The sequence below is a fragment of the Bison bison genome, unplaced genomic scaffold (genome assembly GCF_000754665.1).
Source record: "Bison bison bison isolate TAMUID 2011002044 unplaced genomic scaffold, Bison_UMD1.0 scf7180017864193, whole genome shotgun sequence".
Lineage (NCBI taxonomy): Eukaryota > Metazoa > Chordata > Mammalia > Artiodactyla > Bovidae > Bison > Bison bison.
Genome location: NW_011494765.1, coordinates 1,353,362 through 1,380,099, shown reverse-complemented (window position 1 = coordinate 1,380,099; position 26,738 = coordinate 1,353,362). Strand labels below are relative to the sequence as shown.

Below are 26,738 nucleotides of genomic sequence, written 5' to 3'. Positions count from 1 at the left end.
CCCATACCTAGTGCTTTTCATGCCACAAGATTGTGCCTTCTGGCCTCCTGTCACAACATCCACAATCCTTGTGTGTTTTCAGCAGCTACTTCCTCTGACTTACCAGAGCAGCCCTGCAAGGTACTGCAATGAGGATTACTCTAGAATTCTACTAGTACTGGTCTAGACATATCATTGGTGTCTTCCAAGTATTTGCAGATGAGGGTAAAGAAATTTGTCCCTAGTTTTAAAGTTAATCAGAAGACACTTTAAGAGCCAAAGTAGTGTACAGGTAGTTTCAACTTTTCTGCACCACCTGTTTTGGGAAGTTATGCTTTTTGTGTGACCTTTTGAATATTCCTTTTGTTATTAGTCTTGAGTGTTGAAAAATGACATCCATTGACTTGAAAACTAGCATTTCTAAGATTTAAATGTAGTTTGTGAATAGGCCCATAATTTCCCCCCCCTTTTTGATTTTTTAATTGTAGAACAATTAATTGCATTTTTATCTTGTGACATGGAGGACTTTGACTTTTACATAGATTCACTTTTATGGAGAAGTAAATTGATATTTTAGAAGATAGATATGACAACTGAGTAGTATATACTATGGGGACTGTGGTTGGGGACCTTCAAATATTGTGGTTTTATGAAAGCATTTTGCATTGATACATAATTTCTCAAATAGATACTATTCTGATCACTCTTCTTAATGTGTCTCTGAGGAACCAGATCTCTCTTTTTAGAAAAGACTGAATGTTTCCCTAATCAATAGCAAATGGAGTGCTAATAGCTTTTAATTAGTACACTTCTATATTGATTTAGAGATGATGGCATCGGGTTATCCTGCAATTATGTTGAAGAATCAAGTGACCACTTTCCTGATTCCATTTTAAACAGATTGGTCATGAAAAATATCTTCACCTATGTATTTTTATAGTTTCTGAGCAAGTCTAATCTCATATGATATTTTGTTAATACTGACAAGCTAAAAGTGTATTGTTTTCTTTTGAAAAATTTCATCTATTTTCAAGAGAGCATAAATATTTTGGGAAGAATTTATTCTATTTTTTAAAACAGGAAATTTTGCATTTCTTCCTTGAAAGAATTCTTATCTGATTCTTGCCTTCACCCTGACTTCTCCCCGACCCCAGCCCCCGACCCCACCCCTACCCGAACATACCAAGCCCACATCTGTAACTGTGAAAGGATACTTCTGATAAGAGAAGAAAAGTCAAGCAGATTTAAGACTCACTTTCTCTGGAAAAATGTATTGAGGGCAGTTTGCAGCTGGCAAGATTTTTGCATTAGGTAATAGTCTAAAGTTAACAGTAGCATGGGGTCTTTACAATTTTTCTTTTTTGTATTTCTGGAGGAGGGTAGTGGGAGTGCCTTGCTGAGTCCTTCCTTGTGCTCATCAGCGTAGCAGCCTCAGCTGCCCCCCTTGGATCCCCTGCCAGGGCTGCTATCATCTTCTGATCAAATATTAATGTGTGATCCTCTGCTTGCTCACTAATCCAAAGCCAATTAATATTATCTGTCAATTATTTACAGATCCTGAGGTGCAGAGGCAATTCCCGGAGGACTACAGTGACCAGGTTCGGAATGCGTAATTAATTTTTTACATGACAAAATTTATTTCAGAGTTGTTCAACATATTATTACTGTTCTTTTTACTGAAAGAGATAAATGAATTTTTAGAAGGAAGGGAAACAGTAATTATGAACCTAAGACAAAAAGTAAAACATACTGAAGTAGGATTGAAAATATTGGTGCTAGATTTGGGGTGTTACCTTCAGGGGAAACATGCACAAAAAGTAAGGAAGAAAACCTATCACAAATTTTACTTTTCACTTTGAGGTATGCTACAGCCTGCAGTTCATTAGCAAATCCTTTTTGGATTGCCTGTGAACTTTTTTTTTTTTTTAATTCTATTTAAGCAGTCAGGAACCAGTATAACAAAAAGGTAGGGAGGATGGAAGCTTATAACATTTCCTAAAATTGGAAATGAATAATGAAACTGTGTCATGGTAGTACTTAAAGGACAAGATAGATACACATGCAAGAATGGTCTTTAGGGTGAGGGTGGTTTTAATGATGGTGGTGAAAGTTGTTTGGCGAGTTGGTCTTGCCATTGTGCCATCTTGAATTTCTTGCATTCTGCAAGCATGGAATGGAGTAGAAAGAACTATTTACTCACAAAATACTGCTAAAGTTCTGAAGCTGCTCTACTCTTTATAATTAAATCCAGGTTATACATTCTGGATTTCAGTTTCTATCTTGAGAAATATTAGAAATGTTTTGTACCTTTTTGGGGTATACCAGCTTTTTGGGGTATATTATGTTAGTATACCAAACATGCATTTTGGTATACTTATTTTTAAAAGGTTTTGAAATAAAAGCATCCTTGATTACATAATAAACTTTAGAAAGCATTTTACATGTGGTATATTGTACAAAATAGAAACATTTTTCTGAAGTGCCTCCATTTAATTTTGTGTATTAAAAAATGTCCTTAGATGAGGATAAGTACGATGGAATATAAGTATCCAGTACAGTAAGTACTACCACCTTTGCAGTGTGGCCTGTTGTATATAGGGCAAGGCATCTCATACATTTTTAGGAATATAACTGGATAATCAGGATAATAAGATGCTTTGTCATGAGATGGATTGTACAAGAACCTAAGAAAACTGGTATGGTTTGCTTTGCATATGACCTCAAGACTTTAAAATGAAATTTAACAAAAATAGTCATTTTCTCACTCTACCCTGGCTTCATCTTCCAACAGGAAAGTTAAATTTTTATCTTACCTTAAGTTGGTATGGAATTGAACCCTTTGGATTTAATTTACACAATCCAAAGATTATAGGATCTTATAAAGATTTTTTTCTTTAGATGATGTTTAAAGGGTGGAACATCTTAAAGCTTTGTTTAGAATAGACTTGCTGCCATAGTTCTTACCCCTGGAGGAGGAAATGGCAACTCACTCCAGTATTCTTGCCTGGAAAATTCCATGGACAGAGGAGCGTGGCAGGCTGTACTCCATGGGGTCGCAGAGTTGGACATAACTGAGTGACTAAGCACACATGCACGTAGTTCTTAAGAAAATCATTCTTTTAAAATGTTGTGGTCTAGGTAGATTACCTTTTTGGTCCCATGATCTGAATTACCCAATGAGAAAAAATTATGTAGGAGAAAACTTAACATAGTTGACACCTGGGTTTGTTCCTTTCAACATAGTTTCTTGCTGTATCTGAAATTTATGAGCACCATGATCTTTTTTTTGGGAGGGGGGTAACTTAAAAAAAAAAATTGCATGGTAATATGTTCATGAGCAAAAAGCAATTTAGGAAATAAAGCAAAAATAAAAGAATGAAAAGAAAAAAAATACAAGTCATCGAAATTTTACTACTCAAGAGATAACTACTGTGATAATTTGGTGTTTATTTTTTCATGTTCTTTAAATGTATGTATGTGTTTATGTTTGGGTAGAGTATGTATATATACAGGTGCTCCATACATACACATGAAAAATGAAATAGAAATAAAGAGAAATACAGATTTTCATTGACTTTGTCATTGCGTATAGTGCCCCGTTTACTGATTAAGTATTGTTGTGTTGTTAACTTAGTTCTCTTTGCTTTAGTTAATAAATAGTCTTATAAGTATTTTATGTATTGAAGTTGGAATAATTCAAAATTATAATAGGAATCTAAATAACTTTTAGCTATTTTAAAGTTCTCTTAGGATAGGCATTTGTTTAGATCAGTGACTTAGTTTGGAGATTTGGAGGATGATACTCATAGGCTGGATGTAGACTTATAAATGTATGCATGTCACTACCTTACTTGGTATCTCTTCCAATTTGACACAGTGTTTCCCCAAGAAATTTGAGAGTTGACCTAGTAGTAAAGGAATTGAGACCTGCGTTTTTATTTATGTTTTTATAATTTGGATTCTAATATTAAATGTTTTTTCTTCTTAGCATTTGTTGGATTAAGCCAAATTATCTTTTCCCTTGGTGTGCCATTATAAAGGAATTCTTAGAAATCTATTACATATAAGCCTTAAATGCTGAATATGTACTTAATCTAGACAATATTTCTAGTATTAACACATTTGTGATGTAACCCATAAGGAATATTTGAGATAATTCACCACAAAGTATAGCAGTTATTACTATACACACACACAACCCCCCCGCCGCCCAGTTTTTTCCCCATTCGCTTAAACTACTAGTGCTTGTTTTTACATATAGTGTATTTCCCATGTACCAGCACACTTGATCAGAGACGCTTGCTGCTGCTAGATGTTTTATTCTGTGTGTTCTTTGTACCTTACAGTAAAAGAATCTGTCACAAATTATTGTGGCTCACTGCTTTAGAAACTGAGAAAAAAGGGAGGTTAGATTGACATCTGTGACTGAATAATGATGACCAGCCTTTTGGCTCTCCTTGAGCCACAAAGCTAGCACTGCCTTTAGAGTGGAAAAAGAAGTAAGAAGAAAGGGGAGGGATAAAAGAGAGTTACAAATCTGTGGTCCCGGAGATGTATTACTGTTGGGCCAGTTGTCTGCGTGGTATGATAATCCATTTTGATCTTCTCTGTCTTAATTGTCTGCTAAAGACAAATGGGCAGTAAAAGTTCATCAGTTTCATCTTTTTTGCTTCTCGTTTAGAAGCAGAATAAATGATCCATCACTACAGAAGTAGCCTTTCTTTCTGACACGGAAGTAATGCAGACCCAACACGTTTTATTAAAATGTTTTCCCCTCATTATTTCAGTCCTCTCAGCTCTGATAGATCTTACTGTTTCATAAAAAATGTAATCTGAAATGTAAATAAGGGTCTTGATACAGAAGGAAGTAGTAATGAGCAGCCTGAGCCACATTTTAGGACTCTTGATGGTAATTACTGACAAAGTGATTTCTCTGTGCCCCCCCCTTTTTTTTTCTTTCTTAAGTTGTCTGTGACACCCTCAGACTGCAATGACATCTATGGTTTAAAACCATTAAATCAGTGTAGCACTCAATATTTCATTTAAAATCTGCTAGACTTACTGTCTTAAAACCTGAAAGTACAGGCTTTGTTAATTCCTGAAAGATATGCAATGCCTATGTATTTTGAAAGAGAAAAACAAACAACAACAAAGGCAAAAGCAGGGTCTTTTCAGAGTTCATATTACTTATTCATCTGCTTTGTTTAATGCTTAGCTAGTTTAAATACTAAAACATCAACATTGGTAGGATCCTGAATTGGAATGGATCCTGCATTAAAAAAAAAACAAAACAAAACCAAAAACCTGTTAACAACACACTTGTGAAATTTAAAAAGTTATATCTCTCTTAAGTGTAATCTGAATTAATCTAAATTTTTTTTAAGGTTAAGGTTACTAAATTACAGATACAATTTTTGAGTTACTTTGGTTTTGGGAACTTAAACCAAATTCTTTTCATTCTCTTACTTTAAGTTTAGATAATGTAGCTCTTAGTAAACCTGTCTAATAGAAAATTTTTGTTAAAAAAGAGCATAATCATAATATGTTTCATTTCTAGAAATCGTTTCTCAAAGCTATCAACATGTCAATCTAGCATTAAAAATAAGAAAGAAAACCACGAATATCTTTCCCTGCTAGAACTAGCCTTGTAATTAACTAAGTGGATTTATAATTATTCTATGATGTTTACTGTATTCATTCATAATTATGGAAATAATTGGTAAAACTTTATTCATTGTGTTTAGTGTAGTTTTAATGAATACTAATTGAACTGAAGGAGAAGATAGTTAAATTTACATGTTAGCAAATTATGGTCACCCCTCTCGTCTAAATCCCATCTTTGGCTTTAAAACTTGATTTTTCAGATTAAAAAATGAGCCTTTAGTAATTATAACATGTAGTATGAGATAATTTAGAATAAAGATATAGTAACTTATCACAGAGAAGATTTCCATAAGTAGCTTTGTAATGTGTCAAGTATAATAGGCATTACACCTACAGTTTAAAAATGCATTAGTTTTGATGTGATTTACTTCTTGTGCTAAAACATGAAGACTTAATCATTTGTTCTCACAATTGCACTTTTTCATAGCCTGTTTGTTCTGAGAGTGGTGGTTAGAGTTGAATGTGCTGGAAGTTGATTCTCCCCTGCGCTCATCTATATTTTGATGAAATATAGCAAATGTCTTAGAGCTCTTTAGCTAGAGGTCTGAACATACCTACCCGTCCCTGTATTTGTAGATCGCTTTTCAGAGTTGCAGGTAATTTTTCTTTCCACTGGCACTGAAACAGAGGTTATAATAAAACCAACAATCTTTATGCATTTATAGAATCTATAAAAATTTTATGGAAATCTTTATATAGAAACTAACAGTGTTTCTTGTATAAGCTCCATAAGCAATGTAGAAACATGGTACATTGGGAAAAATAAAAAGGTACCCTTTCTTTTATGGTTTTATATGGTCTGTGTGATTTTAAAATTTCACTATAGGCAGTTAAGCAAATTGTAAAAACATACATCACCTATATACTAAAAAGGAACAAAAATATGTTGCATAACTTAGGCTAATTGTGATGGAAATTGGCATTTCTGAGTTGCATGTAATTGCTTAAATATGGAGTTTTCATCTGTTCATGGTTCTTCAGGTATGCTCTAAAAAAAAAAAATTAAGCTCAGTTATTCACAGTATATACGTAGATTGAAAGATTCTGATTTGAAAGGCAACAGAGATAATATTTAACCAAGACTCCCTACTTATGTGTTGGCGATTGCCTCCTCCTTTTAGTGACCAGCTGTGTACGGAAACTTCCAAGTTATTTTCTTCAAAATCTTGAGCCAGAGGTTGGACATTTCTATTCAAAACTTGTTCTTACCCCGGTTAATTGAAAGAATACTCTCTAATAAAGCTACAGATATAATGCACAGCTCCTACATTTTTTCTTACTATGAAAGGAAGCCTCATTGCACCAATATTGTATAATATGACACACATGTACAATATTTACACAAAATGGAAAACAAGTGATAAAATTTGATTCTCCTATTGTTTAACTGTTGAGCAGAGAAACATAAGCAGCAGTGTACCTGGTTTGTATAAAGTGTGACATTGATTCCACAAAGATTCCACTGGTCTTTCTATAGTGATTTGTCAAAGTCATAGAATCCACCAGTTGGAACTGAGACTTTGGGTTTGTGGTTTTTTGGGCCTTGCATTCACCAAGCTCACAAAGAATGGAATTGGACCTGGGTGTTTCCCATCCTGTTGGAAACTTTTGAGCTTTCTTTCCCTCCTCTTTTTCTCCAAAATTAGGTCTTCCAGCCCACTCATACAGTTCATTCAGATTTGATCCACTTTAAATGGTAAAGTCAAGTTGGTCCTGGAAACTTTCAATGACACTATATGCCATGGAACAGAATTTGTCAATTGATTTGAATATTATCCAAGGGATTTACTTACATAAAATTTCAAGAGGCCACCCTTTAAAATGATTCCAAAATCTGGCTTTAAAAATGCTAACTTACAAGTAGCTACATTTTCTGGGTTCCCCACCCTCCATGTCTGTTTTTGGTGGCAGAAACTGTGTTGGAGACTAGATTTGATTTTGTGCATTAATTGAGTGAGAGATTAATAAGTACAGTGACTGCAGAATATGATCTGGACACCGTACCAGGTAAAGAGGAAGGAAGAAATAGAAGATTTCATCTCCCCCAAAGATAATACATGTTCAGAGTGTTTTGGTAGGTTTAGAACAATGGCATGGCCAGAAATAGGGAATACTACTTTGAAAACTAGAAGCTTTGGGTAGTGATACCACCGTGTAATCATAGTTCTGCAGTTTCCTGTTCTTTGTATTGTGAAGCCATAGAAGTTAGTAAAGTTAATAAGAGTGGTACAGAGAAACTCAAGTGGAAGGTCTTGCAGCTGCCTTTAAAGAAGATCATCTTTTAGGTCTATTTTAGATGTGTGCTTTTCTAAAAGTCACTGTTGATTCATGGATTTTTTTCAAACCCTCTTACTCAAAAAGGTCAATTTCCATATTTCTTAATAGCTTGTCAGTCTGCAATTGTAGGTAGAATTGTAATTTTCTCATCCACAGATAGAAGCTCTTAATTTCTTCAGACCCTAAAACCTAGGAAGTAATTGTTTAGCATAATGGCAACAAAGCACCAGGCTGAAGCAGCTTTCTTCAAGTAGGGCAGTCTTTACTATCATCAAATGTAGCTATTTTGAGGGACACATTACAGATTCAAAAAAAAAAATCTATTGATAAGATTTCAGGTGTATAAATGCATCCCAAATTAAGTGCCTGCTTCTTTATATATGTTTGAAAGTTTCCCATTCTTATTTAAATATTTTATAAGTTATAGGCTCATGGATGGGAAAAAGTAATCCTAAAAAATAATCTTTCACAGGTTGCCTCTTATTTCTCCCTGTACTGTTACAAGTCACATTTATTACCTTGATTGAAAACTTTTAGTGTTTGCTGAAGAAAAACCACTTTGCATATAATGGGTGCTATTCTTGTCATATGTGTATCTTTTATTCCCCACCCTCCCACCCCATTTCCAGAAAAGGGTGAATTTAAGAATGGGGTGGGGTTGGATTGGCTTCTTAATGAAGCTGTATTTCAAAACCTTAAACATTTAGCCAAATTCAGTTGAAAAATTGATACATTTTCTGATTTAAGACTCTCTTGAGTTGAAGATTTTGTCCCAATTTGGTCATTCCCCAGCTGTTACAGTTATATAGAAAGAACTCATTAGAAAGACAAATTCTTTTTGAGCTGTTCTTTCTGAAGTCATGCCAGGCTATGTTGTACTATGTTGTACTACCTCTTACTTGAACCTGACCCTAGGAAATGAAATTACATAATGCTTACTTATTCCTATTAGAAGTATTCTCCTGGTTTTATTCTGGCTCCCAAAAAGCTCTGGCATATTTTAGACATTTCTGAATAGTATTAGAGTCTTAATTTCTGGTGAGGTATTCAGTTCTGATAACTAAGTGAATTATGCTTGCTTTTGGGAGCTGTAGTCTGAGTCTTAACTTTAGCCTTACTTAATCAGTCCTTGTTGCTCATTTGGATGTACCTGCAAGCCTGCATCAAGCCCTGTTTATTATCCCTCTAAATTGCTCTCTAGTCTGTCCTGTTCTGCTGTTTCTCTCCTCATTCACACTCATCTTCTTTCCTGTGGAGTCTTTCTGATGACCTACAACCCAATGACCTTGTAATCACTACCTTCTATAAGATGGCCAGAAATATCTTTGTAAAACCTAAATCAAGTCACACCAATTCTCTTAACATCAAAACTCCTGATGGTTCCCTGGTGCCTTCAAGATCTACTTCAAATTTCTTAACTTGGATTTAAGGCCCATCACCTTGCCCCAACCTCCAGCCTGGTTTCCTACCACTTCCCTTTATAACCAGACATAGATAGAATGTTTCACTATTTCCCAGCATGGTTAGCTCTCTCCCACCTCTATATTTTTGTGCAAGATATTTTTATGGTTGAAATGCCTTTCTCACTTCCCTCCCATCCAACATACTTCTTTTCAACATTAAATGCCCAGTTTATTGTCACTTCCTCTGTAAAACTTGCCCTGACTTAGTCTCTCTATCCTCAGCACTTGAGCACTTGGTGCATTGATTCCTTTATTGTATTGTTTGAGTGAGTGAAAGTCATTCAGTTGTGTCCGACTCTTTGCGATCCCTGGACTATAGTCCATGGAATTCTCCAGGCCAGAATACTGGAGTAGGTAGCCTTTCCCTTCTCCAGGGGATCTTCCCAATCAAGGGATCGAACCCAGGTCTCCCACATTGCAGGTGGATTCTTTACCAGCTGAGCCACAATGGAAGCCCAAGAATACTGGAGTGGGTACCCTATACTTTCTCCAGGGGATCTTCCTGACCCAGGAATCAAACCAGGGTCTCCTGCATTGCAGGTGGGTTCTTTAGAAACTGAGCTGTCAGGGAAGCCCAATAAATAATTGTATTATTTATTTACTGTGAACTCTTCAAATATAGGAATGACCATAGTCGATATTACTGGCTCTTCTTAGCAGTTAGGATAAATTAGGGGCCAGTGAATAATTGTGAATATGAAGTATATTAATACACAGACATAATTGCTAAGGAGTTCAGATTCCAGAAAGGATAGCACAAAACTTTTGGAGACAGCTCTGTCATTTACTGGAATTTACATCTTTGGGGTTTCATTTTCTCACCTGTGATCTAGAGATAATTATAGTAAAGGCATCTTGGGATTCTTGTGAGGTTTAAAGTGATTTGAGATGTGTAGAGTGCTCAGAATAATACCTGACATTTAGCAATAGCCAATTATTATAGAGTGCCTACTTTTTCTAGGGAATAGATGCAAGGTAACAGGGTAACCTGGTTTTGGTGCCTTTGTTTTGTCAGGTATTGCCTGGTGGGCTGCAGTCCAGGGGGTGGCGAAGAGTCAGACACAACTGAGCGACTTCACTTTCACTTTTCCCTTTCATGTATTGGAGAAGGAAATGGCAACCCATTCCAGTGTTCTTGCCTGGAGAATCCCAGGGACGGGGGAGCCTGGTGGGTTGCCGTCTATGGGGTCGCACGGAGTCGGACACGACTGAAGCGACTTAACAGCAGCAGCGGGGTTATGTGTCATAACATTGCTTTGAGAATTTCAGACTGATCCTAGGAAGAATTCTGAAAAATCTTTTCTTTCTAAGTACACACTGTTCTAGAGCAAAATTTAGAGAGGTCAGAAAAGTAAGAGAGAGTACTTTGTCAAGTAAAGATGAAGAGATAAGACCTGAAACAAGTCCTGAAATTTAATGTTCATTGGAGGGACTGATATTGAAGCTGAAACTCCAATACTTTGGCCACCTGAGGCAGAGAGCTGACTTATTTGAAAAGACCCTGATGCTGGGAAAGATTGAGGGCGGGAGGAGAAGGGGATGACAGAGAATGAGATGGTTGGATGGCATCACCAACACAATGGACATGGGTTTGGGTGGGCTTCGGGAGTTGGTGATGGACAGGAAGGCCTGGCATACTGTGGTTCATGGGGTCGCAAAGATTGGGACATGACTGAGCAACTGAACTGAACTGAAAATGTACAGAAAATATGGAAACTCTTTAAATGGTAATAAAAGGATTTTAAATAATTACTTTTATTTATTTCTGCTGTGAAATCTGTATATGGAGACTTTCCGTTTTTAAAACCTCAAATTCAGGTTTTAAAACTGTCCCACTGTCCTTGTAAATTAGCCTTTTTAGTTGCAGGTAGTACTTTGTATTATTTGTGTTTACTTTCATTCAAAAAATACTTCTGTGCAGTGGAGTTAATATTCCTCTGCTGCTAAGTCACGGCAGTCGTGTCCGACTCTGTGCGACCCCATAGACGGCAGCCCAACAGGCTCCTCCGTCCCTGGGATTCTCCAGGCAAGAATACTGGAGTGGGTTGCCATTTCCTTCTTCTACCATAATTTCAGACTTTGGTCAGTTTCAGATTTCAAATGTGATACAACATGAAGCCCAGGCTGTGAACTAGTTTGTGTGTACACATATGTGTGTGTATGTATATCTATATCTACCTATATAGCAGAGTTGGTAGGTAGAAATGGAAAAGATAATTAACATTGTTTTTTTAAAAAAATGAATTTACCAAAAATCATGTACTGTCATATCAACCTTGTGAAATATGTAATACTGTTTCACATTGCCTTTATCCCAGGAATATTTTTCTATAATATTTCATATGTATATTATATTTATATAATATTCTAAGTATTATTAACTATTTGACATTATATAATATTTTAAATACCTAGTCTGCTTGTTTAGTAAATGCTGACCCACCTCTCAAAAGTCAGCTGAAATATGACCACCTCTGAGGAATCTTTGACTTCCCCTGGGTGGACTTGATAGTGCCTGCCTTCTTCTTGACCATACTTCTGTCAGAAAACTTAAAACAGTTTATTGCACATGCTTGTTTACGTATCCTTCTTCTCTCCCAGGCAGAAAGTCAGGGATACTTGCCTGCTACATGTCTCATCTGTAGGACCTGGTACTGTACATGGATGTTAATAGGCAAATATTTGATTTATAATAATAAACAACCAAATAATGTTCACACTATGATCTTTGGGCTCAGAATTTGAACAAAGTAGGAGCATTGGAGAAGGAAATGGCAACCCACTCCAGTGCTTTTGCCTGGAGAATCCCAGGGACAAGGGGGCCTGATGGGCTGCCGTCTATGGGGTTGCACAGAGTCAGACATGACTGAAGTGACTTAGCAGCAGCAGCAGGACAAACCAAAACACACACTTATTAAATCTCACCTTGCCTAACAGAGGAATTTAAGATTCTTATATTTGAATATATTTCAAACATGTTGCCTTGTTTTAGAAGTATCAACAGTGGTTGTTAAGAACATTATTTTTATCAGAGAATTCTTCCAACTTGCCAAATATTTATCATTCCTAGAGATCTAAAATCCTGGTAAAATGAGAAATATTTTGAATTTTAAAAATGTATCTGTTATAACAAATATATATAATGACAGCCAAGATACTTTTCATTATTCACTTACTTTTTAACAAACTTCATCCCCCATAAAAACTTTTAAGTTAGGGTATGTTTGATTCAAAGAAAAGTAAAAGGCAAGTATCCCCATGTTATATGAGATTTGACTTTGGAAATGTTACTTTGAGCAAAGGCTTTACTTTTTCAGCATCATTTTTTTTTTTCCATCTGTAAAACAAAATTCTTATTTTGTAGAATTTGTAGGAGAATGAGGCATGATATGTACACAACACTTGAATAAGTCTAGTTTTTTAATAAATGTTTTCTAATGTAGCATGAGGAAAATGAAGTAAAGAGAAGACTGCTGTTTCTGTGTAATTGTTGATGTCTGGTATTGCATTAAGTCCTAGAATGTAGTTAAATCCAATAATATGGATAAAGAGCCTTGAGTCAAGTGATAAAGACTGTTCTAATACCACTCCCCAGCTTCCCATTATAAGGCAGTAGTACCCTTCAGATAAGCCATTGTTTTCCCTTTCTCAAAGGTTAACGACCATAGCATCCAATCCAAGACACTTGTGAGTGCACAAGGGGGCACCATGATAACATAGCGATAATGAGCATAACTAAAAGAAGTCAGTCCTGAATATTCATTGGAAGGACTGATGTTGAAGCTGAAACTCCAATACTTTGGCCACCTGATGCGAAGAACTGACTCATTAAAAAGACCCTGATGCTGGGAAAGATTGAAGGCAGGAGGAGAAGTGGATGACAGAGGATGAGATGGTTGGATGGCATCACCAACTCGATGGACATGAGTTTGAGTAAACTCTGGGAGTTGGTGATGGACAGGGAGGCGTGGCATGCTGCGGTCCATGGGGTCGCAAAGAGTTGGACACGACTGAGTGACCGACTGAATGAGCATAACCAGGGTAAGCTGGGCAAGCTTGCACATAAAGTTACCATAACCTACGGCTTTTGACACAACAACAAAAGTCTTTTACTCCACTGCTGCAGTTTGAAAATTAGATGGGAGGAGCTTGAGCTCCCAGGAGAGATGTGGTTGGGTTTGAATCTTAGCTTTTCCATCACTGTCTGTTTCCAGGTAGGCAAATTTCTTTGCTATTCTACCAGAAAATAAATTTACCTGACTTTCAAGGCTCAGTTCATGTGTAAGCGGGTAAGTGGTAATGTCAATATCAGATTACTCATAGGATCACTGTGTATATGTAAAGCTTCTAGCACAAGACACGACACACATCGGCGGCTTTGTCAGTCTCCTTCCACTTGTTGCTTAACCTCCTCCAGAGGGCAGATGACCATTGGTATATGGAAAACAAAATACAGGCTGAAACAGAAGAACTTAGATAAGTCAATTAGGTACTTTAAATTATATACATAATTCTTAGGTTTAAGTCATCAATGGTAAACCTTTGACAGGAATGACTACTGTTACATTTTATATAGATTTAATAGTTTTCTGTATTCTTTTCATTTTCTGTATTAAGAATAAATATTGATTCTCTGATAAACTCAGTTCTTCTTTGTCTATTTGGTCTCACTGCTTTCCTGTGAAGCTTAAACAAGAAGACATGTAGACTGTTAGGTTCTGAAGGGAGATTTAAGCTGATCCTATTCAAATCTGGTACAGTTGCTATGTTGCTCTCTTCCACCACAACCCCTCTCTCAGCTGCCAGGGTTATTATTGAGGCCCCTCTTCCATCTCAGAGGTCTGACAGGCACCCAGTTGTGTGTCTTTCCCCTCCTGTGGAAATGGAGGGTCTTGAGATTATGGATAGTCTTATGATAGGCATGATGGCAATAGGATTGGCATGGGAACTCAGGAGACTCAGGGAGCTCACTGAGAAGAGCTTCTGAATCCCCTGGGAATCTAGAAGACTTGGGAGTAGACAGAAAGGTTAGGAAGTGACATGCAAGTGGGTTGCAGAAGATTCAAACCTTCCTAGTGACTTCCAGTGCCCAAGAATCAAGTCCAGATTCCCGGACATGCCCTCTAATGCCCTGCATGATTTGGTCTCTGCCACTCTCTCCCTTACCTCCTCTGTTCCATCATGCCATGCTTATTTTATTTCTTTGAATATGGCAAGGGCTCTTACTCGTGCTGTTGTTTATTTTTGCTGTTATTTATTTTCCTCTCCCTGTCCTTCTTGCAATCTTTGTGTGGTAAACACCTCAGTTTAGTTTAGCTGCTCAGTCGTGTCTGACTCTTTGTGACCCCAAGGACTAAAGCATGCCAGGCTTCCCTGTCCATCACCAAGTCCTAGAGTTTACTCAAACTCATGTCCATTGTGTTGGTAATGCCATCCAACCATCTCATCCTCTGTCGTCCCCTTCACCTCCCGCCTTCAATCTTTCCCAGCATCAGGGTCTTTTCCAGTAAGTCGGTTCTTTGCATCAGGTGGCCAAAGTATTGGAGCTTCAGCTTCAGCATCAGTCCTTCCAGTGAATATTCAGGACTGATTTCCTTTAGGATTGACAGGTTTGATCTCCTTGCAGTGCAAGGGACTCTCAAGAGTCTTCTCCAGCAGCACAGTTCAAAAGCATTGATTCTTTGGTGCTCAGCTTTCTTTATAGTTCAGCTCTCACATCCATACATGACTACTGGAAAAACCATAACTTTAACTAGATGGACCTTTGTTGGTAATGTCTCTGCTTTTTCATATGCTGTCTAGCTTTTCTAAACATCTACTCATTCCTCAAGTCTCAGCTCAAAATGTTGCCTTTTGAGATGTCTTTCTTGACCCTTTCATCTAAATTCAAGCCCCTGTCATTTTGTCTTAGAAGCTGTGAAAGGACTGAAGAGAGTGTGCTGTCACAATTTTAATAGTGTATTAGCATATTCCTTTGCATAACATCTGTCTTTCCAACTAGATTGAAAACTCCATGCAGACAGGATCAGTAGCACGTTGTCTGGTACTAAATTATCTTACTTAGGGAAACATACCAGTTTCCTTATCTAGAGATGACTTTGAAATATTCTTGATTTCTGGGACTCTTGTTCTTTTTCTTGTTAGTTGACACTTGGGAAGGCTTCTTCAGAGTTATTTTGAAATTCAACAACCACAGCAAATATTTGAATCAAAGTCACATGAATGGATCATCTGTACCCCAAGTACTTAAATTCTTTCTTGTTCTCATGGCGTGAAAGGGATTAGCAGACAGCAGTGTACTAGGACCTAGATGATGCACCTGAATTTTCAACATGTTGAGCTTGAAGTACCTATGGTACATGGGGAAGAAGTGTTCAAAAGAAAGCTGGAATGGGCATCTGGAGTGGAGAGGTAGTTTAGAAATGAAGATTTGAGCTTGAGTTATTTACACAGTGATGGTAAAGTAGACTATATTAATGGAGGAGGATACAGAGAGAGAAGGAAGATAAATTCCTAGGAAACCGATATAAGGGGAAAGGAGTTGGAGAGCGGAGTAGAAATTGAGAAGTGAGAGAGTCAAGAAGAGGCTCTTCTGTTTTCTACATCCAGTAGCACGTTGGGTGTACATATAACATGTGTTTGAGTGAGTGGCCTAGAGAGCACCAGAAAAAGCTTTTTTCTCTTTTAATATTGCTTTCTAAAATATTTTAAACTATGGAATCACATTACTGTACTGCAGAAATTGACACTGTAAATCAACTATACTTCAGTAAAATTATTTTTAAAAGTATTATAAACAAAATAACTCTCAAATTGAAGAGCTCTTAAGAATCCAGAGAGCATGAATCCATTTTTCTGTCAAGAAGACTCCTGTACCTTAATTGTAGTGACAAACTGTTAATATAAGAAGAAATTGTTTCTCTGAAGAGTCCATGCCACGAAACAGTTGTAAATTCCTAGTGGTGGAAATATGTTTTCTTTTTAATTCTTTGTACTTCTTTGTATTTTAAATCATTTTTCCAAAAGAGAGCATGTTTGTATGCAGTAGACATTTGGCCATTTAGCAATAATCACGTGTGAATTGTTGGATCACCAGACAGCTAACATGATTGGGACCATCATTTTACTTTTCAGGAATTTCTACATTTGAGTTTTGGAGTGTTGGTGAGTTTGTTTTGGTAATACTTGACCAATACTTTGGTCAAGACCAGGTTTCTTGACACACTAGATCAGAGGTTAGGGCTTTGTGACTTTTGAGCTAAGATGATTTTTACTTTTTTTGAAGAGTCGGTGAAGAGGGGAACCCAGAAAAATCTGTGACAGGGACTATAAGTGGCCCACAAAGCCTAAAATATTTACTACTAGACCCTTTAGAGAAGAAGTTTGGTGTGCCCTTCTTTAGTTGGTAGTTGTACGTGAAATAACCCAAAACTTTCTTTAGAAAACTTCAAGTGATGACTGCAGTTTCAGAATTTCTTACGTGTCTTAAGTCTTTTAAATAGTGACTTAACTGTAAAGTTATGAAAGCACGTTTTCATTGATGATATGTGAATTTGCTTGAAGATTGCCTTGTGTGACTTGACAGTATGGTCAGAAGCCTTTTGTATTGTATGCTTCATCACATAATAGTTCTGGAAAATGTTTAAACCTATTTCAGTTGTGTTTAGGTTATCCCAGGCAGCCTCAGGTAAACATCAATGTGTTGGAGCAAGATATGTAACATGAAATAAAACATATATGGGAATTGAATTATTTTCTTTATAGTTTTCTGGTGCTCTGAAGAGACATTTTCTAGTTGCAAAAGAGTAAAATCTTTTGAGTGTTAGATTTTAGAAAACTATTTGAATTGTATACTTTTTATATCAATAGTGTTTCATATCACTTGCCTTCTGTCTTTGTAATGAGCTGTCATCGATCTGTTCTGCTCTGAGTATAAATTTCCCCAGTTCTTGAATCCTCCTGATATCATTCCATCAGAATTTGCAAGTTGTGGAAAATAAAAGTTGATTGTGAAACAGTTCTGTAATTGGAGATGATGGTGTACTGAGGCCCTGTCTAATCAATTGCTAAATAATTCTCTCTCAAAAGTGGATATGATATTTACATTTTGATTTTCATATTCTACTCACAGTGTTGGTTGACAGTGTCTGACATCCCCTGCCACTGGATAAATAAAGCCTATTATTTCCTTTTCAACATTTTAAGTGATTACTCTCATACAAGAGCTAAGAAGCAGAAGGTTAGGTATATTATCAAACTATGATCCTGTCTACTGGAAGGAGCTGGGAACCTTGATTAATATGCCTTGTTAACTGATGATTTCAGTTCCATACTGGTAGTGCTAGAATAATTTGTATAAACCAAGCAGTACAGATTCCTTATTTTAGCACTAAAACTTACAAAGGCTTCTTTTAGCAGCCTTTAATTTTGTACTTATGTATGTGACATAGCCTGTGGCTGTGATAGCTACTGTGAATCTCCAGTTGTTTGGGGATGAAAGGAGGAGGCAGCTGGAAACTCGGTAGCTACATCTAGCTGTCTACCTAGAGAAGGCCTTGATTTCAAGTTTATCTAAACAAGCTCGACTAATCCCAACTATCTAGGGGGATCCACTGTCAAAACAAGCAGCGTGGCCCTGAGGCAAACACAGCTATACAGAAATGAAGGCTGGGGCTTCCAATACTCCGATGACTGCATACTGGAGGCTTTTTTCCCCCCTGAAAGAGGGTAGGAGAAGTAGAATTTGCATAATGCCTTTTCATTGGAAACTTTTGGAAAGCTGACAGACCTCCAGCTTATAGATCTGTAGCCACAATACATAGTCTATAGGAGAATCCTTGAATGACCTAACCATATTGAAAGAAAATATAAAAGCGTCCAAGTATAGCCAAGTGAGAGGAAAAGAGGCTGATGCATTGTCTAACATCTGCTGTACTTCTCGTTAGTTTTGTTCTTTGCTATTCTGTGTGGACTTTGGAGAAGCCTAAGACAGCCTAACATGAATCCTATAATCTTCCTTCTGAATATTTATGTAGCGTGCCAGCTTCTAAGCTGTCCTTTGCGTTTTCCTACTTCCCCCTCATTTTCATGCTCTCAAATGAGGCCAACATTTCAAAAGCTAAATAAATGTTTGTGAATGTTTATAAAAGATTTGCATAAATTTGTCCTTGTCTGACAAAGATCACTTTTTTCTTATGCCAGTTCTGAAAAAATTTTTTTAAGGTTTTGGTGCTTGTCTTGACAACAAAGTCCTGCATCCCAGAACAATGATTGCTGATTAAGTGGGTATGCAATTGTGACTGAATAGGCTTTCAAGATACTGGGTAAAAAGGCCTATCATCTGAAGGCTGAATTATAGAATTTAGAAAATGTTATCAGAAGTACACATTTAAATCTATTTTTTTGCTACCATATCATTAGGCTAGACAAAGAGTTCTTACAAGTTAAAAGAAAAGTATAACCACCCATGGTTTTAAAAATTCTCCTGTATAAATTTTAATAATTAGAATGTTTAACTCAGAATATCACTTTTCTTTCCTATGGTTGAATGTATTTAAAAATAACTGTTAGGCCTTTAGGCACTTTTGGGGAACTGTAAGGCTACCAGTTGCATGTGTTAATATGGTCATCAGAATGGTGATCAGAAGAAATATACTAGGCAGTCCTTTAAGATACCTGAATGCACAATCATACCTTGGAAAAACCTAAACTACGTGAAATATGTGCTAGGGCTTAATTATAGGACACACACACACAGAGCCCAGACACTTGTGCCGCCAGTGTGTTTGCTGAATTCATTTATCTTTTAAAATTAGAATGGATTTTATGGGGTGGCAGGGGATGTTGTGGGTAGAGGTGCTAATTTAGTTCAGAGATATTCGAAGATTGGCAGGAGAGAGAGGTAACAGCCAGTTCTGTTAGTCCTTTGGTTGTATTGGTTTAGAGGTTTAAGTTGTCATTAAGGCACAAACTAGAGCCACTTCTCTGACACAGTTTTTATCACATCTGCTAGGCTTGTGTCCCCAGAGGAGACGTGGAGAGCAGTGAATTCAGCATGGGCCCATTATCGACTGCTTTTTCTCGTGTTGTAAAAGGAGTGAGACCTCAGGGAGGCTTGGAGCCTCCTCCCGTGTAATGTCCAAGTCAGATTTGAAGGGCTGGTGGCAGGAAAGCTTTGGCCTTGGGGTGTGAATTCTAAGAAACAGAGGCACAATTAAGTTTAAAAAATTCAAGGACTTTGAGCTTGATAATGAAAGATTTTTTTCCTAGACTAATGTGAATAGAAAAGTTGCCCATCTGTGCACATTTTAGTGAGCATTTAAAATATTTAAAATCCGACAGTTTTTAATATGCTTACAAAATAGTATTTCTATTAGTAGTTTTTTTTTTTTTTTTTGAGTAGTATCTTCCTGAGGGCAAGTTGCTTCAGTAAAATGATATTTGCACTTTCACTATTGGGACTTTCTTCCTTTGGTACCTTCTGATTTATGTCCCCCACCAAAGTTCCCCCCAACCTTGCCCTTGCATTTTCCCCCAACCTTTCTTTCTTTTAGATAAATTGATAACATAAATGTTCAGACAATAGGATTTGAAAGGTTTAGGGTAATTAACAAAGCAAAATATTGTAGAGTAATACTGTTAAGTGTAAGGAATTGTATTACTGATACCTCTGAATGCTAATTGTGGAGATTCTAACCAAATCATTTGTTTGTTTTGGAAGTATTTGAAACAGTGTAAAAAAGATTATTAAACATTGACCTTGTAAATATAGCTCTCTCATTTTCAAACCTTTTGCTGTAAGGTTTAAAGTTAATAAAATTAAATCTGAGAATATAGGATGTTACATAATATTGTAATTAGGGGACAACTTTGTTTTAAGTAATATTTAAAGAAAGGGAAAGATACAAAAGGATAAAGCGATTGTGTAGAATTTAAAATTTTTTTATAAGAGTCAGTATTTTTACTTTGGACTTAAAAGGTCACGAAGATTTAGATTTAGAATTAGTTCTAGAGGTGGCTCTTCTGTTGTAAGCTTTCCACCGATGTACTTAATGTCCTTGATAATTTAGATATAAAGTGTATATGATACATGATATAGAAAATGGTGAATTTCTATATATTATTATAGTTAAATTACCATATTAACTATGCATATTAGATATTACACAAGTTAGCTTAGTGATAACATATGTATGGCTCAAAATTAACTAAAGTTTATAAAAAGTGAGCTGGGAATAAGTATTGCAGTAACCAAAGAAAAGAAGCAGACTCTGTATGTAGCATTTGAGCAGCGTTGTTAGAAATTTGACCCGGCTTTTATGTTTGGGTGTTGAAAGGCCTTTCTGTAAAATCCCTTATTCAAAGCTTTTTCTCACTGAAAAAAAAAAATACAAAAATTTGGTTGTAACTGTAGTATGGATCTTGGGTTTAATTTGACATTTCTAGTGAAGGAGAAAAATTGTATTTCCTGTTTTCATATTTAGGAAATTTCTGATCAACCTCGTTAAACTTAGTGCTAATTAAGCTTCTAAGACCTTACCATTCTGTTTTACTCTTCTTAATCATAAGCATTAAAACCTCTGTTAGCTTTTACTTGTAGTCCCTGGTTTTAACTTGAAATGGCTTAAAGTAGAAATTTTGTTAGCTTTTTTATATGTTTGGATTTTGTGTGTGTTCTGTTTTTAACTTTCAACTTGAGTTTTAAGATCATCAATCAAAGACTTTTCTTTCAAGTCAGTTGCACTGATCTCAATTGCAGGACTTAGAGGGTCAGCATTTCCCTCATGCTATTAAAAAAAAAATTAAACATAGAAACAGAGTATTTTAGAAATAAGAGTATTTAGAAACAGTGAAACAGTATTTGGGCTCCACTGATCTACATCTACATTTTGAAATGAACAAATAAATTAGCTTTCCACCGATGTACTTAATGTCCTTGATAATTTAGACATAAAGTGTATATGATACATGATATAGAAAATGGTGAATTTCTATATATTATTATAATTTAATTTTTAATTACTGTATTAACTATGCATATTAGATATTACACAAGTTAGCTCTCTTACTGTCTCCCTGCTTCTTCCTCCTTCACTCTTTTTTTGGACAAAGGTAAATTATTGACCACTACACCAGCAATCTACAAAGAGGCTGATTATAGCTTTACATATTTTAAAATTCAAGCCATCTCTTTGCTCTATTTAAATCTTCTCCTGCACACATTTTCTTTTTCCTTTTGAGCTGTCGAGAATGTGCCTCATTTCCCAACATTTTGTGACCCCACTGGACGTTATAATCAGCATGGTGGCATTTATTTTTTTGTCTTTCAGGTGGCATTTATGTGTGGAGTGTGTATGTCTGTGTTTGACTGTCAGTTGTTTTAATCTACTAAACACAACTAATTTTTGCTTATGGGTTTCAGTGAAGTAATGAAAACAAAGTATTTGACATCTGAACTGATGGGTGTTGCAGGATCTCATATACCCTCTCACTCCACACCCCAAATCCAGGGGGAATTGGTTTAGCCTTCTCATTATTAATAATCCTTGTTAACTAAATTAAATTTAGTCTTCAAACTTTTTTTGCCTCCAGATGGAATTCTATTATAGATAATATTATAAATGTAAAATTTTACCAGGTTTTTAAGGTAATATCTCAGTTTCAACAGAACATAATTGACTTTGTCCATATTGGAATAAGTTCCCTTGATGGACCCTCTGACTTTATGCAAATTCAAATTGGGTGAAGTGAATCCAAAGAAGACTGAAATAAATCTTGAGTTCATTTCTGATTTTCATTTGCAAGTAAATCCAGACTTAGGGTTGTTGATTTCATATTTTGATTCACATTCTGAGATTTGGTTTATCTCCTTGTGGGCAGAGCTTGTAGATGTTGCTTTTCTCCTGTACTGTGTGATCTGCTGCTTAATATACACATAACTGAAAGGTTAGTGCAACTACCCACCCTCCACGCTTTCTCCCTGCCCCCTCTGCTGTTACTTCTTCCAACATGAAGTATTGCATATTGTGTTGGGAAGAAAAGCCCTTTTGGAAATTGCCTATTTCATAAATTGTCTGGTGACACAAAGGGGTTGAATGCTGTATTCTTGTCTCATTTATTTTGAAAACTTTGCTACTGAACTCACCTTAATCAATGAGCTCAGTGTTGTCTCCAATAAGTTATGTGTTGGATATATTGATTGGGAGGGATTTTAGAAAACCCGTCTGGGGTTTATAATGTCAGCAGTGTTTTGATTATGAAAAGAGTTGGAACCTGGGGACATGGAACCAGGTGGCGAATGTCCTAAAGCCAGTGGTGACATGGTGGACTGGTTCCCTCCTGGGATCTAGTTCATGCCCTGCACTTTAACTGTGGTGACTGGCTACTATAGATGCACTTTTTGCTCATTAAAATGTTAAAAAATCAAACTGTACATAAAAAGATTTGTGAAAATATAAACTTGGGAATTGATCTGGAGAGCTGGCACAGTCTTCCCCACCCCCTGCCTTAGCAATGAGGTCATTTACATTTCATCAGCTGGACTGCATCTCGAAGACCGATTTATGTGGCAGTTGAGGTTGTACTGAGGCTAGTTGTCTGAAAGAGCTTGGGTAGGCGAGAGACAGACAGAGATGGAGAGGAGGAAACAAGAAAATTACCTTCCACAAAGAAAGTTCTCTAGCCAGAGACACTAGAGATTCTAACACAGGTTCTAGAGAGAAAAAGGGGTTGGTAACTAGCTAGTGACTGTTTTCCCAGTAAAGTTAATATTGAAAGACTGGGGGATACTGTACTATAAGCATAAGGCTCAAAATATGTTTAAATCAGGGTTTTTAAAGTCCCCTTTCTCCGAGAGTGGTACTTTTCATATCAAACTAATTGTGTTTTTCTTTGGAATGAGAGGATCAGGTAGTTAAATGTTTATAAATAGGGGAGAACATTAGTATTAAGAAAATTGGTTTGTTTCATCAGTTTTTGTTTATAGAAAACATTACTTATTTTCCCCTTCTTCCTGTCCTCCCCAAACTGAGAAGTTAATTTTTCAGTTCTGATTGAGATAATGTGTGAATATGCCTAACACAGAGTAATGCTCATTTTTGTTTTCTTCTCTGACAGCACACCACCATGTTGTTTGACTTAAATTGGAATATCAAGCTCTTGTAATATCACAAACATGAAGAAACATATTGTAATGCACAAACATGTGCCTACATTTGCCTTTATTCCCTTCTCTCCTCCCCTCCTCCATCCCATTGCTTAATTAGACTTACCACTGCTTTCTGGAGTAAAAAGGAAAACTCTTGGGAGGTGGGTTATACTCGGCCTACGTTGGGTATTTTGATATTTGTTCTAATATTATCTGACAGACAAGTTCATGGTTGGTTATTACTCTTGACGTTAGAAAGTGGTAAGTAGTTTCTATATTGTAGTAAGTAATAAGTTGGTCATATCAGATTTCTCTGACTCTGTTGTAGCCATGGGGGTCTTTTCTTTCAAAAAATCTTGAGGCCTTTTGGCAGCTCAACTCCAGCATAGAGTAGAGGAGTGTTTCTGCACCTCTAACTTTTGAAGGGTAAAGGATAAAATGTCTTTTTAGCTGATGTTGGCAATGAGTGAGCACAGGGGACTGAGTTTTAAAGAATGCTTGGTACATAAACTAGAGTCAAGCAATGCTTTGTGGTATTTGAAACTTGATGTGAAAGGAATTTGTAAGGAATTTCATTTTGCATGTAAATCCTAAGAGCCTAGTTTGTGGGGGATTATAATATATTTTATAATTAAAACTGCAGACATTAAAATAAATATTTTGTATGATTCTCTTTGCCAGTATTGGCCTGATAATAACATTATGCATTGAGAAATTGCCATTGTTTTTCTGTTTCCCTGTTACCTATTGCAATTTATTTTAACATGAATTTTAAAACAATATATACACATACACACATACATATATAGTCTTTGACTATGCCACATTATGAAATTAACTAATGTATTAATAATTCCCCCAGGATATGCTGAAGTATTCTTACTCACCATTTTTCACTTTTCTTTTCCTTTTCTGTTTCACCACGTGCCTTAACAGTGCTGTGATATACATCCAGTCCAAAATGATATTAAAAAGTAGGATATGCTCAATTGAATTATGTAGGCAGAACATGCTCTGGCAGAGGAAGTCAATGTGCTTTCTGCTTCATTGAGTGGGTTATTAGATTGATGTGGTTTATTTCTTGAATGATAGAACTGGTTTTAAAAATAAATGAAGCGAGAAGCATCAATTCAGTTAGCATTGATAATTCATTATTATTGGTTAGAAAAGTGCTACATTTGTAAACTGATCTTTAATTTATCACTTGGATTAGGATTTGCAATGGGCAGGTTTGTTTTAATTTGAACCAGCTTCTCAATGACTGAAAAATGTGTTCTTCATTTTGTCTTGAAGTTGGGATTTTAAATTGTTAAAAAGCAAATCAAGTGCATGAAAGGAATACTTTTTCAAAATTTATAACATTGGTCTATGAACTTATGATAAGCACCAACTGTGGTCTGTCCAAGTTTGCTTTTAAAATTAAGTCAAGTTAGAGAAAATTCTACGAAGGAAATAATAATTACTTGAGTTTGTGTGTTGCAGCGTATATATTCTCTATATGTGCAGTGTATCTATTAGGAAAAGTCATATACCACTTTATATTGTGTCTCATATAGTATTCTTAATGTTAGAAGTTTCTCTTTTATGAATAACTCTTTGAAGGGTCTGGTTTTTCTTGTACCCTTTTGCATACTTTCCCGGAATAATGTTTGGTGTTATATACATACATATTTGTAAAAAGAAATTTAAACTGGTAGTTTGCTTTGGGTTTTTATAAATTGCAAGCAGGTAAGTGTGTACAATTTTGATAATGATATTTAATGATAAAGACTAAAAATACTGTACCCTTAAAATTTTTATATTTTGATTACAAAATAAATTCATGCCAGAAATGGTAACTTCTTTATAATGTAAATAAATAAAGTTTTAAACTCTAAAAAAAATGTAGTTGATAATGTTTGGGGACAATTATCTTCAAGTTGGTTCTCTATTTTGCTTGTGATTTGGCCTATTGATGTTGAGAAGCGTTGTCTAATCCTGGCCCCCTCTGTTCCTAGGTAACAGGCAAAAATGGTGCCAGCAACAGCGGCCCTGCCAGGCCAAACCCATGTGGCTCAGTGTTATTCACTCTGATCCATATGGTCAGGCTGGAGATGGTCCCTGGAGGGGTGTTAACACTCAGCAACCCACCCGCCTCCCTCCCTTCAGAGCTTTCCTGCACGACTCCTGCTGCTTGCCCATGTGTGATTCTTGATTAATTTTTCATTTTTAATGAAGTTTGATCATGTTTATTATTTCTCATGATTGACTGCCTGGTACTCCTCCCATGTAATTGATAAAGCCCATATTTCTTCATCTGTCTCCTCTTTCTTTAGGGTAAAGTTGCTAGATTGTGTGCCGTGGTTAATGTTAGATTTATTGGTCCCATTAGATGTATAAATTATCTCTCTTTCTCTCCACAGGAAGTTCTACAGACTCTGACCAAGTTTTGTTTCCCCTTCTATGTGGACAGGTAGTATCAGATTTTCAAACTTTACTAGAAAGAAAAAGTGTCAATAAACTTGCTATGGAAAATAAAAACCATACCATTCTTAACATTCTGTCTGTTTAACCATGATTTAAAACACCTATGTTCCAAGGAGAGTTACAGTATTCTCCTTTCCTGGGGATTTTATTGACACCATCAAAAAGTTTAAAGCCTAGAGCTTTGCACTGGTTAGTTTGTATGATGTAGTTTATGTGACATTAATTTTTAAATTTTGGTTATCAGACTCAAACCATGATTAAGAATGGTTGGTATTTAATCCAGTTCTATTTAATTTTTATTGAAATATGAATATATTTTACTTAACCAAGTAATATTGCCTTATGAGTATTATATGGACTTTGTTTTAAATTTGTTAGACTTCAACTTTAAATCAACATAGGCCCAACTTGTTCAAAGGTATTCAGCTATTTAAAAGGCATGTTGCCAAATAGTGTCTTGAATTTTGTGTAGCTGGCTAAGAATAGTATCTCTGGGGAAATAAGCATTTTCAATAGATTGCTAAACTAAAAAATAAGTCATCTGAATATTTCCTTAGTATTGCATTATGATTCACTGTCTCTTGAAGCAGTACAAATATGATAACTTGAAGATAATTAAAATAGTCTGAGGGATTACTTTTGTTTTTAAATAAGCCAATAGCTAATTTATAAATAAATGGCTTACTTTTAAAACAATTTTAGAAGTTTTTTTAACTAATAAAACTATAATTTACTAACTGTTA

General features: G+C 36.0%; 1 protein-coding gene across 3 annotated transcripts in view; it reads left to right on the top strand.

Annotated features, from left to right (window-relative positions):
- DENND1A (DENN/MADD domain containing 1A) overlaps nt 1-26,738 on the top strand; it is a 520,043-nt gene that overhangs the window by 129,219 nt on the left and 364,086 nt on the right. For all 3 annotated transcript variants that reach the window (XM_010844030.1, XM_010844029.1, XM_010844031.1), the window contains exons 3-4: nt 1,534-1,577; nt 25,932-25,981. In XM_010844030.1, the coding sequence (XP_010842332.1) occupies nt 1,534-1,577; nt 25,932-25,981 (94 nt within the window). The remainder of the gene's footprint in view (nt 1-1,533; nt 1,578-25,931; nt 25,982-26,738) is intronic.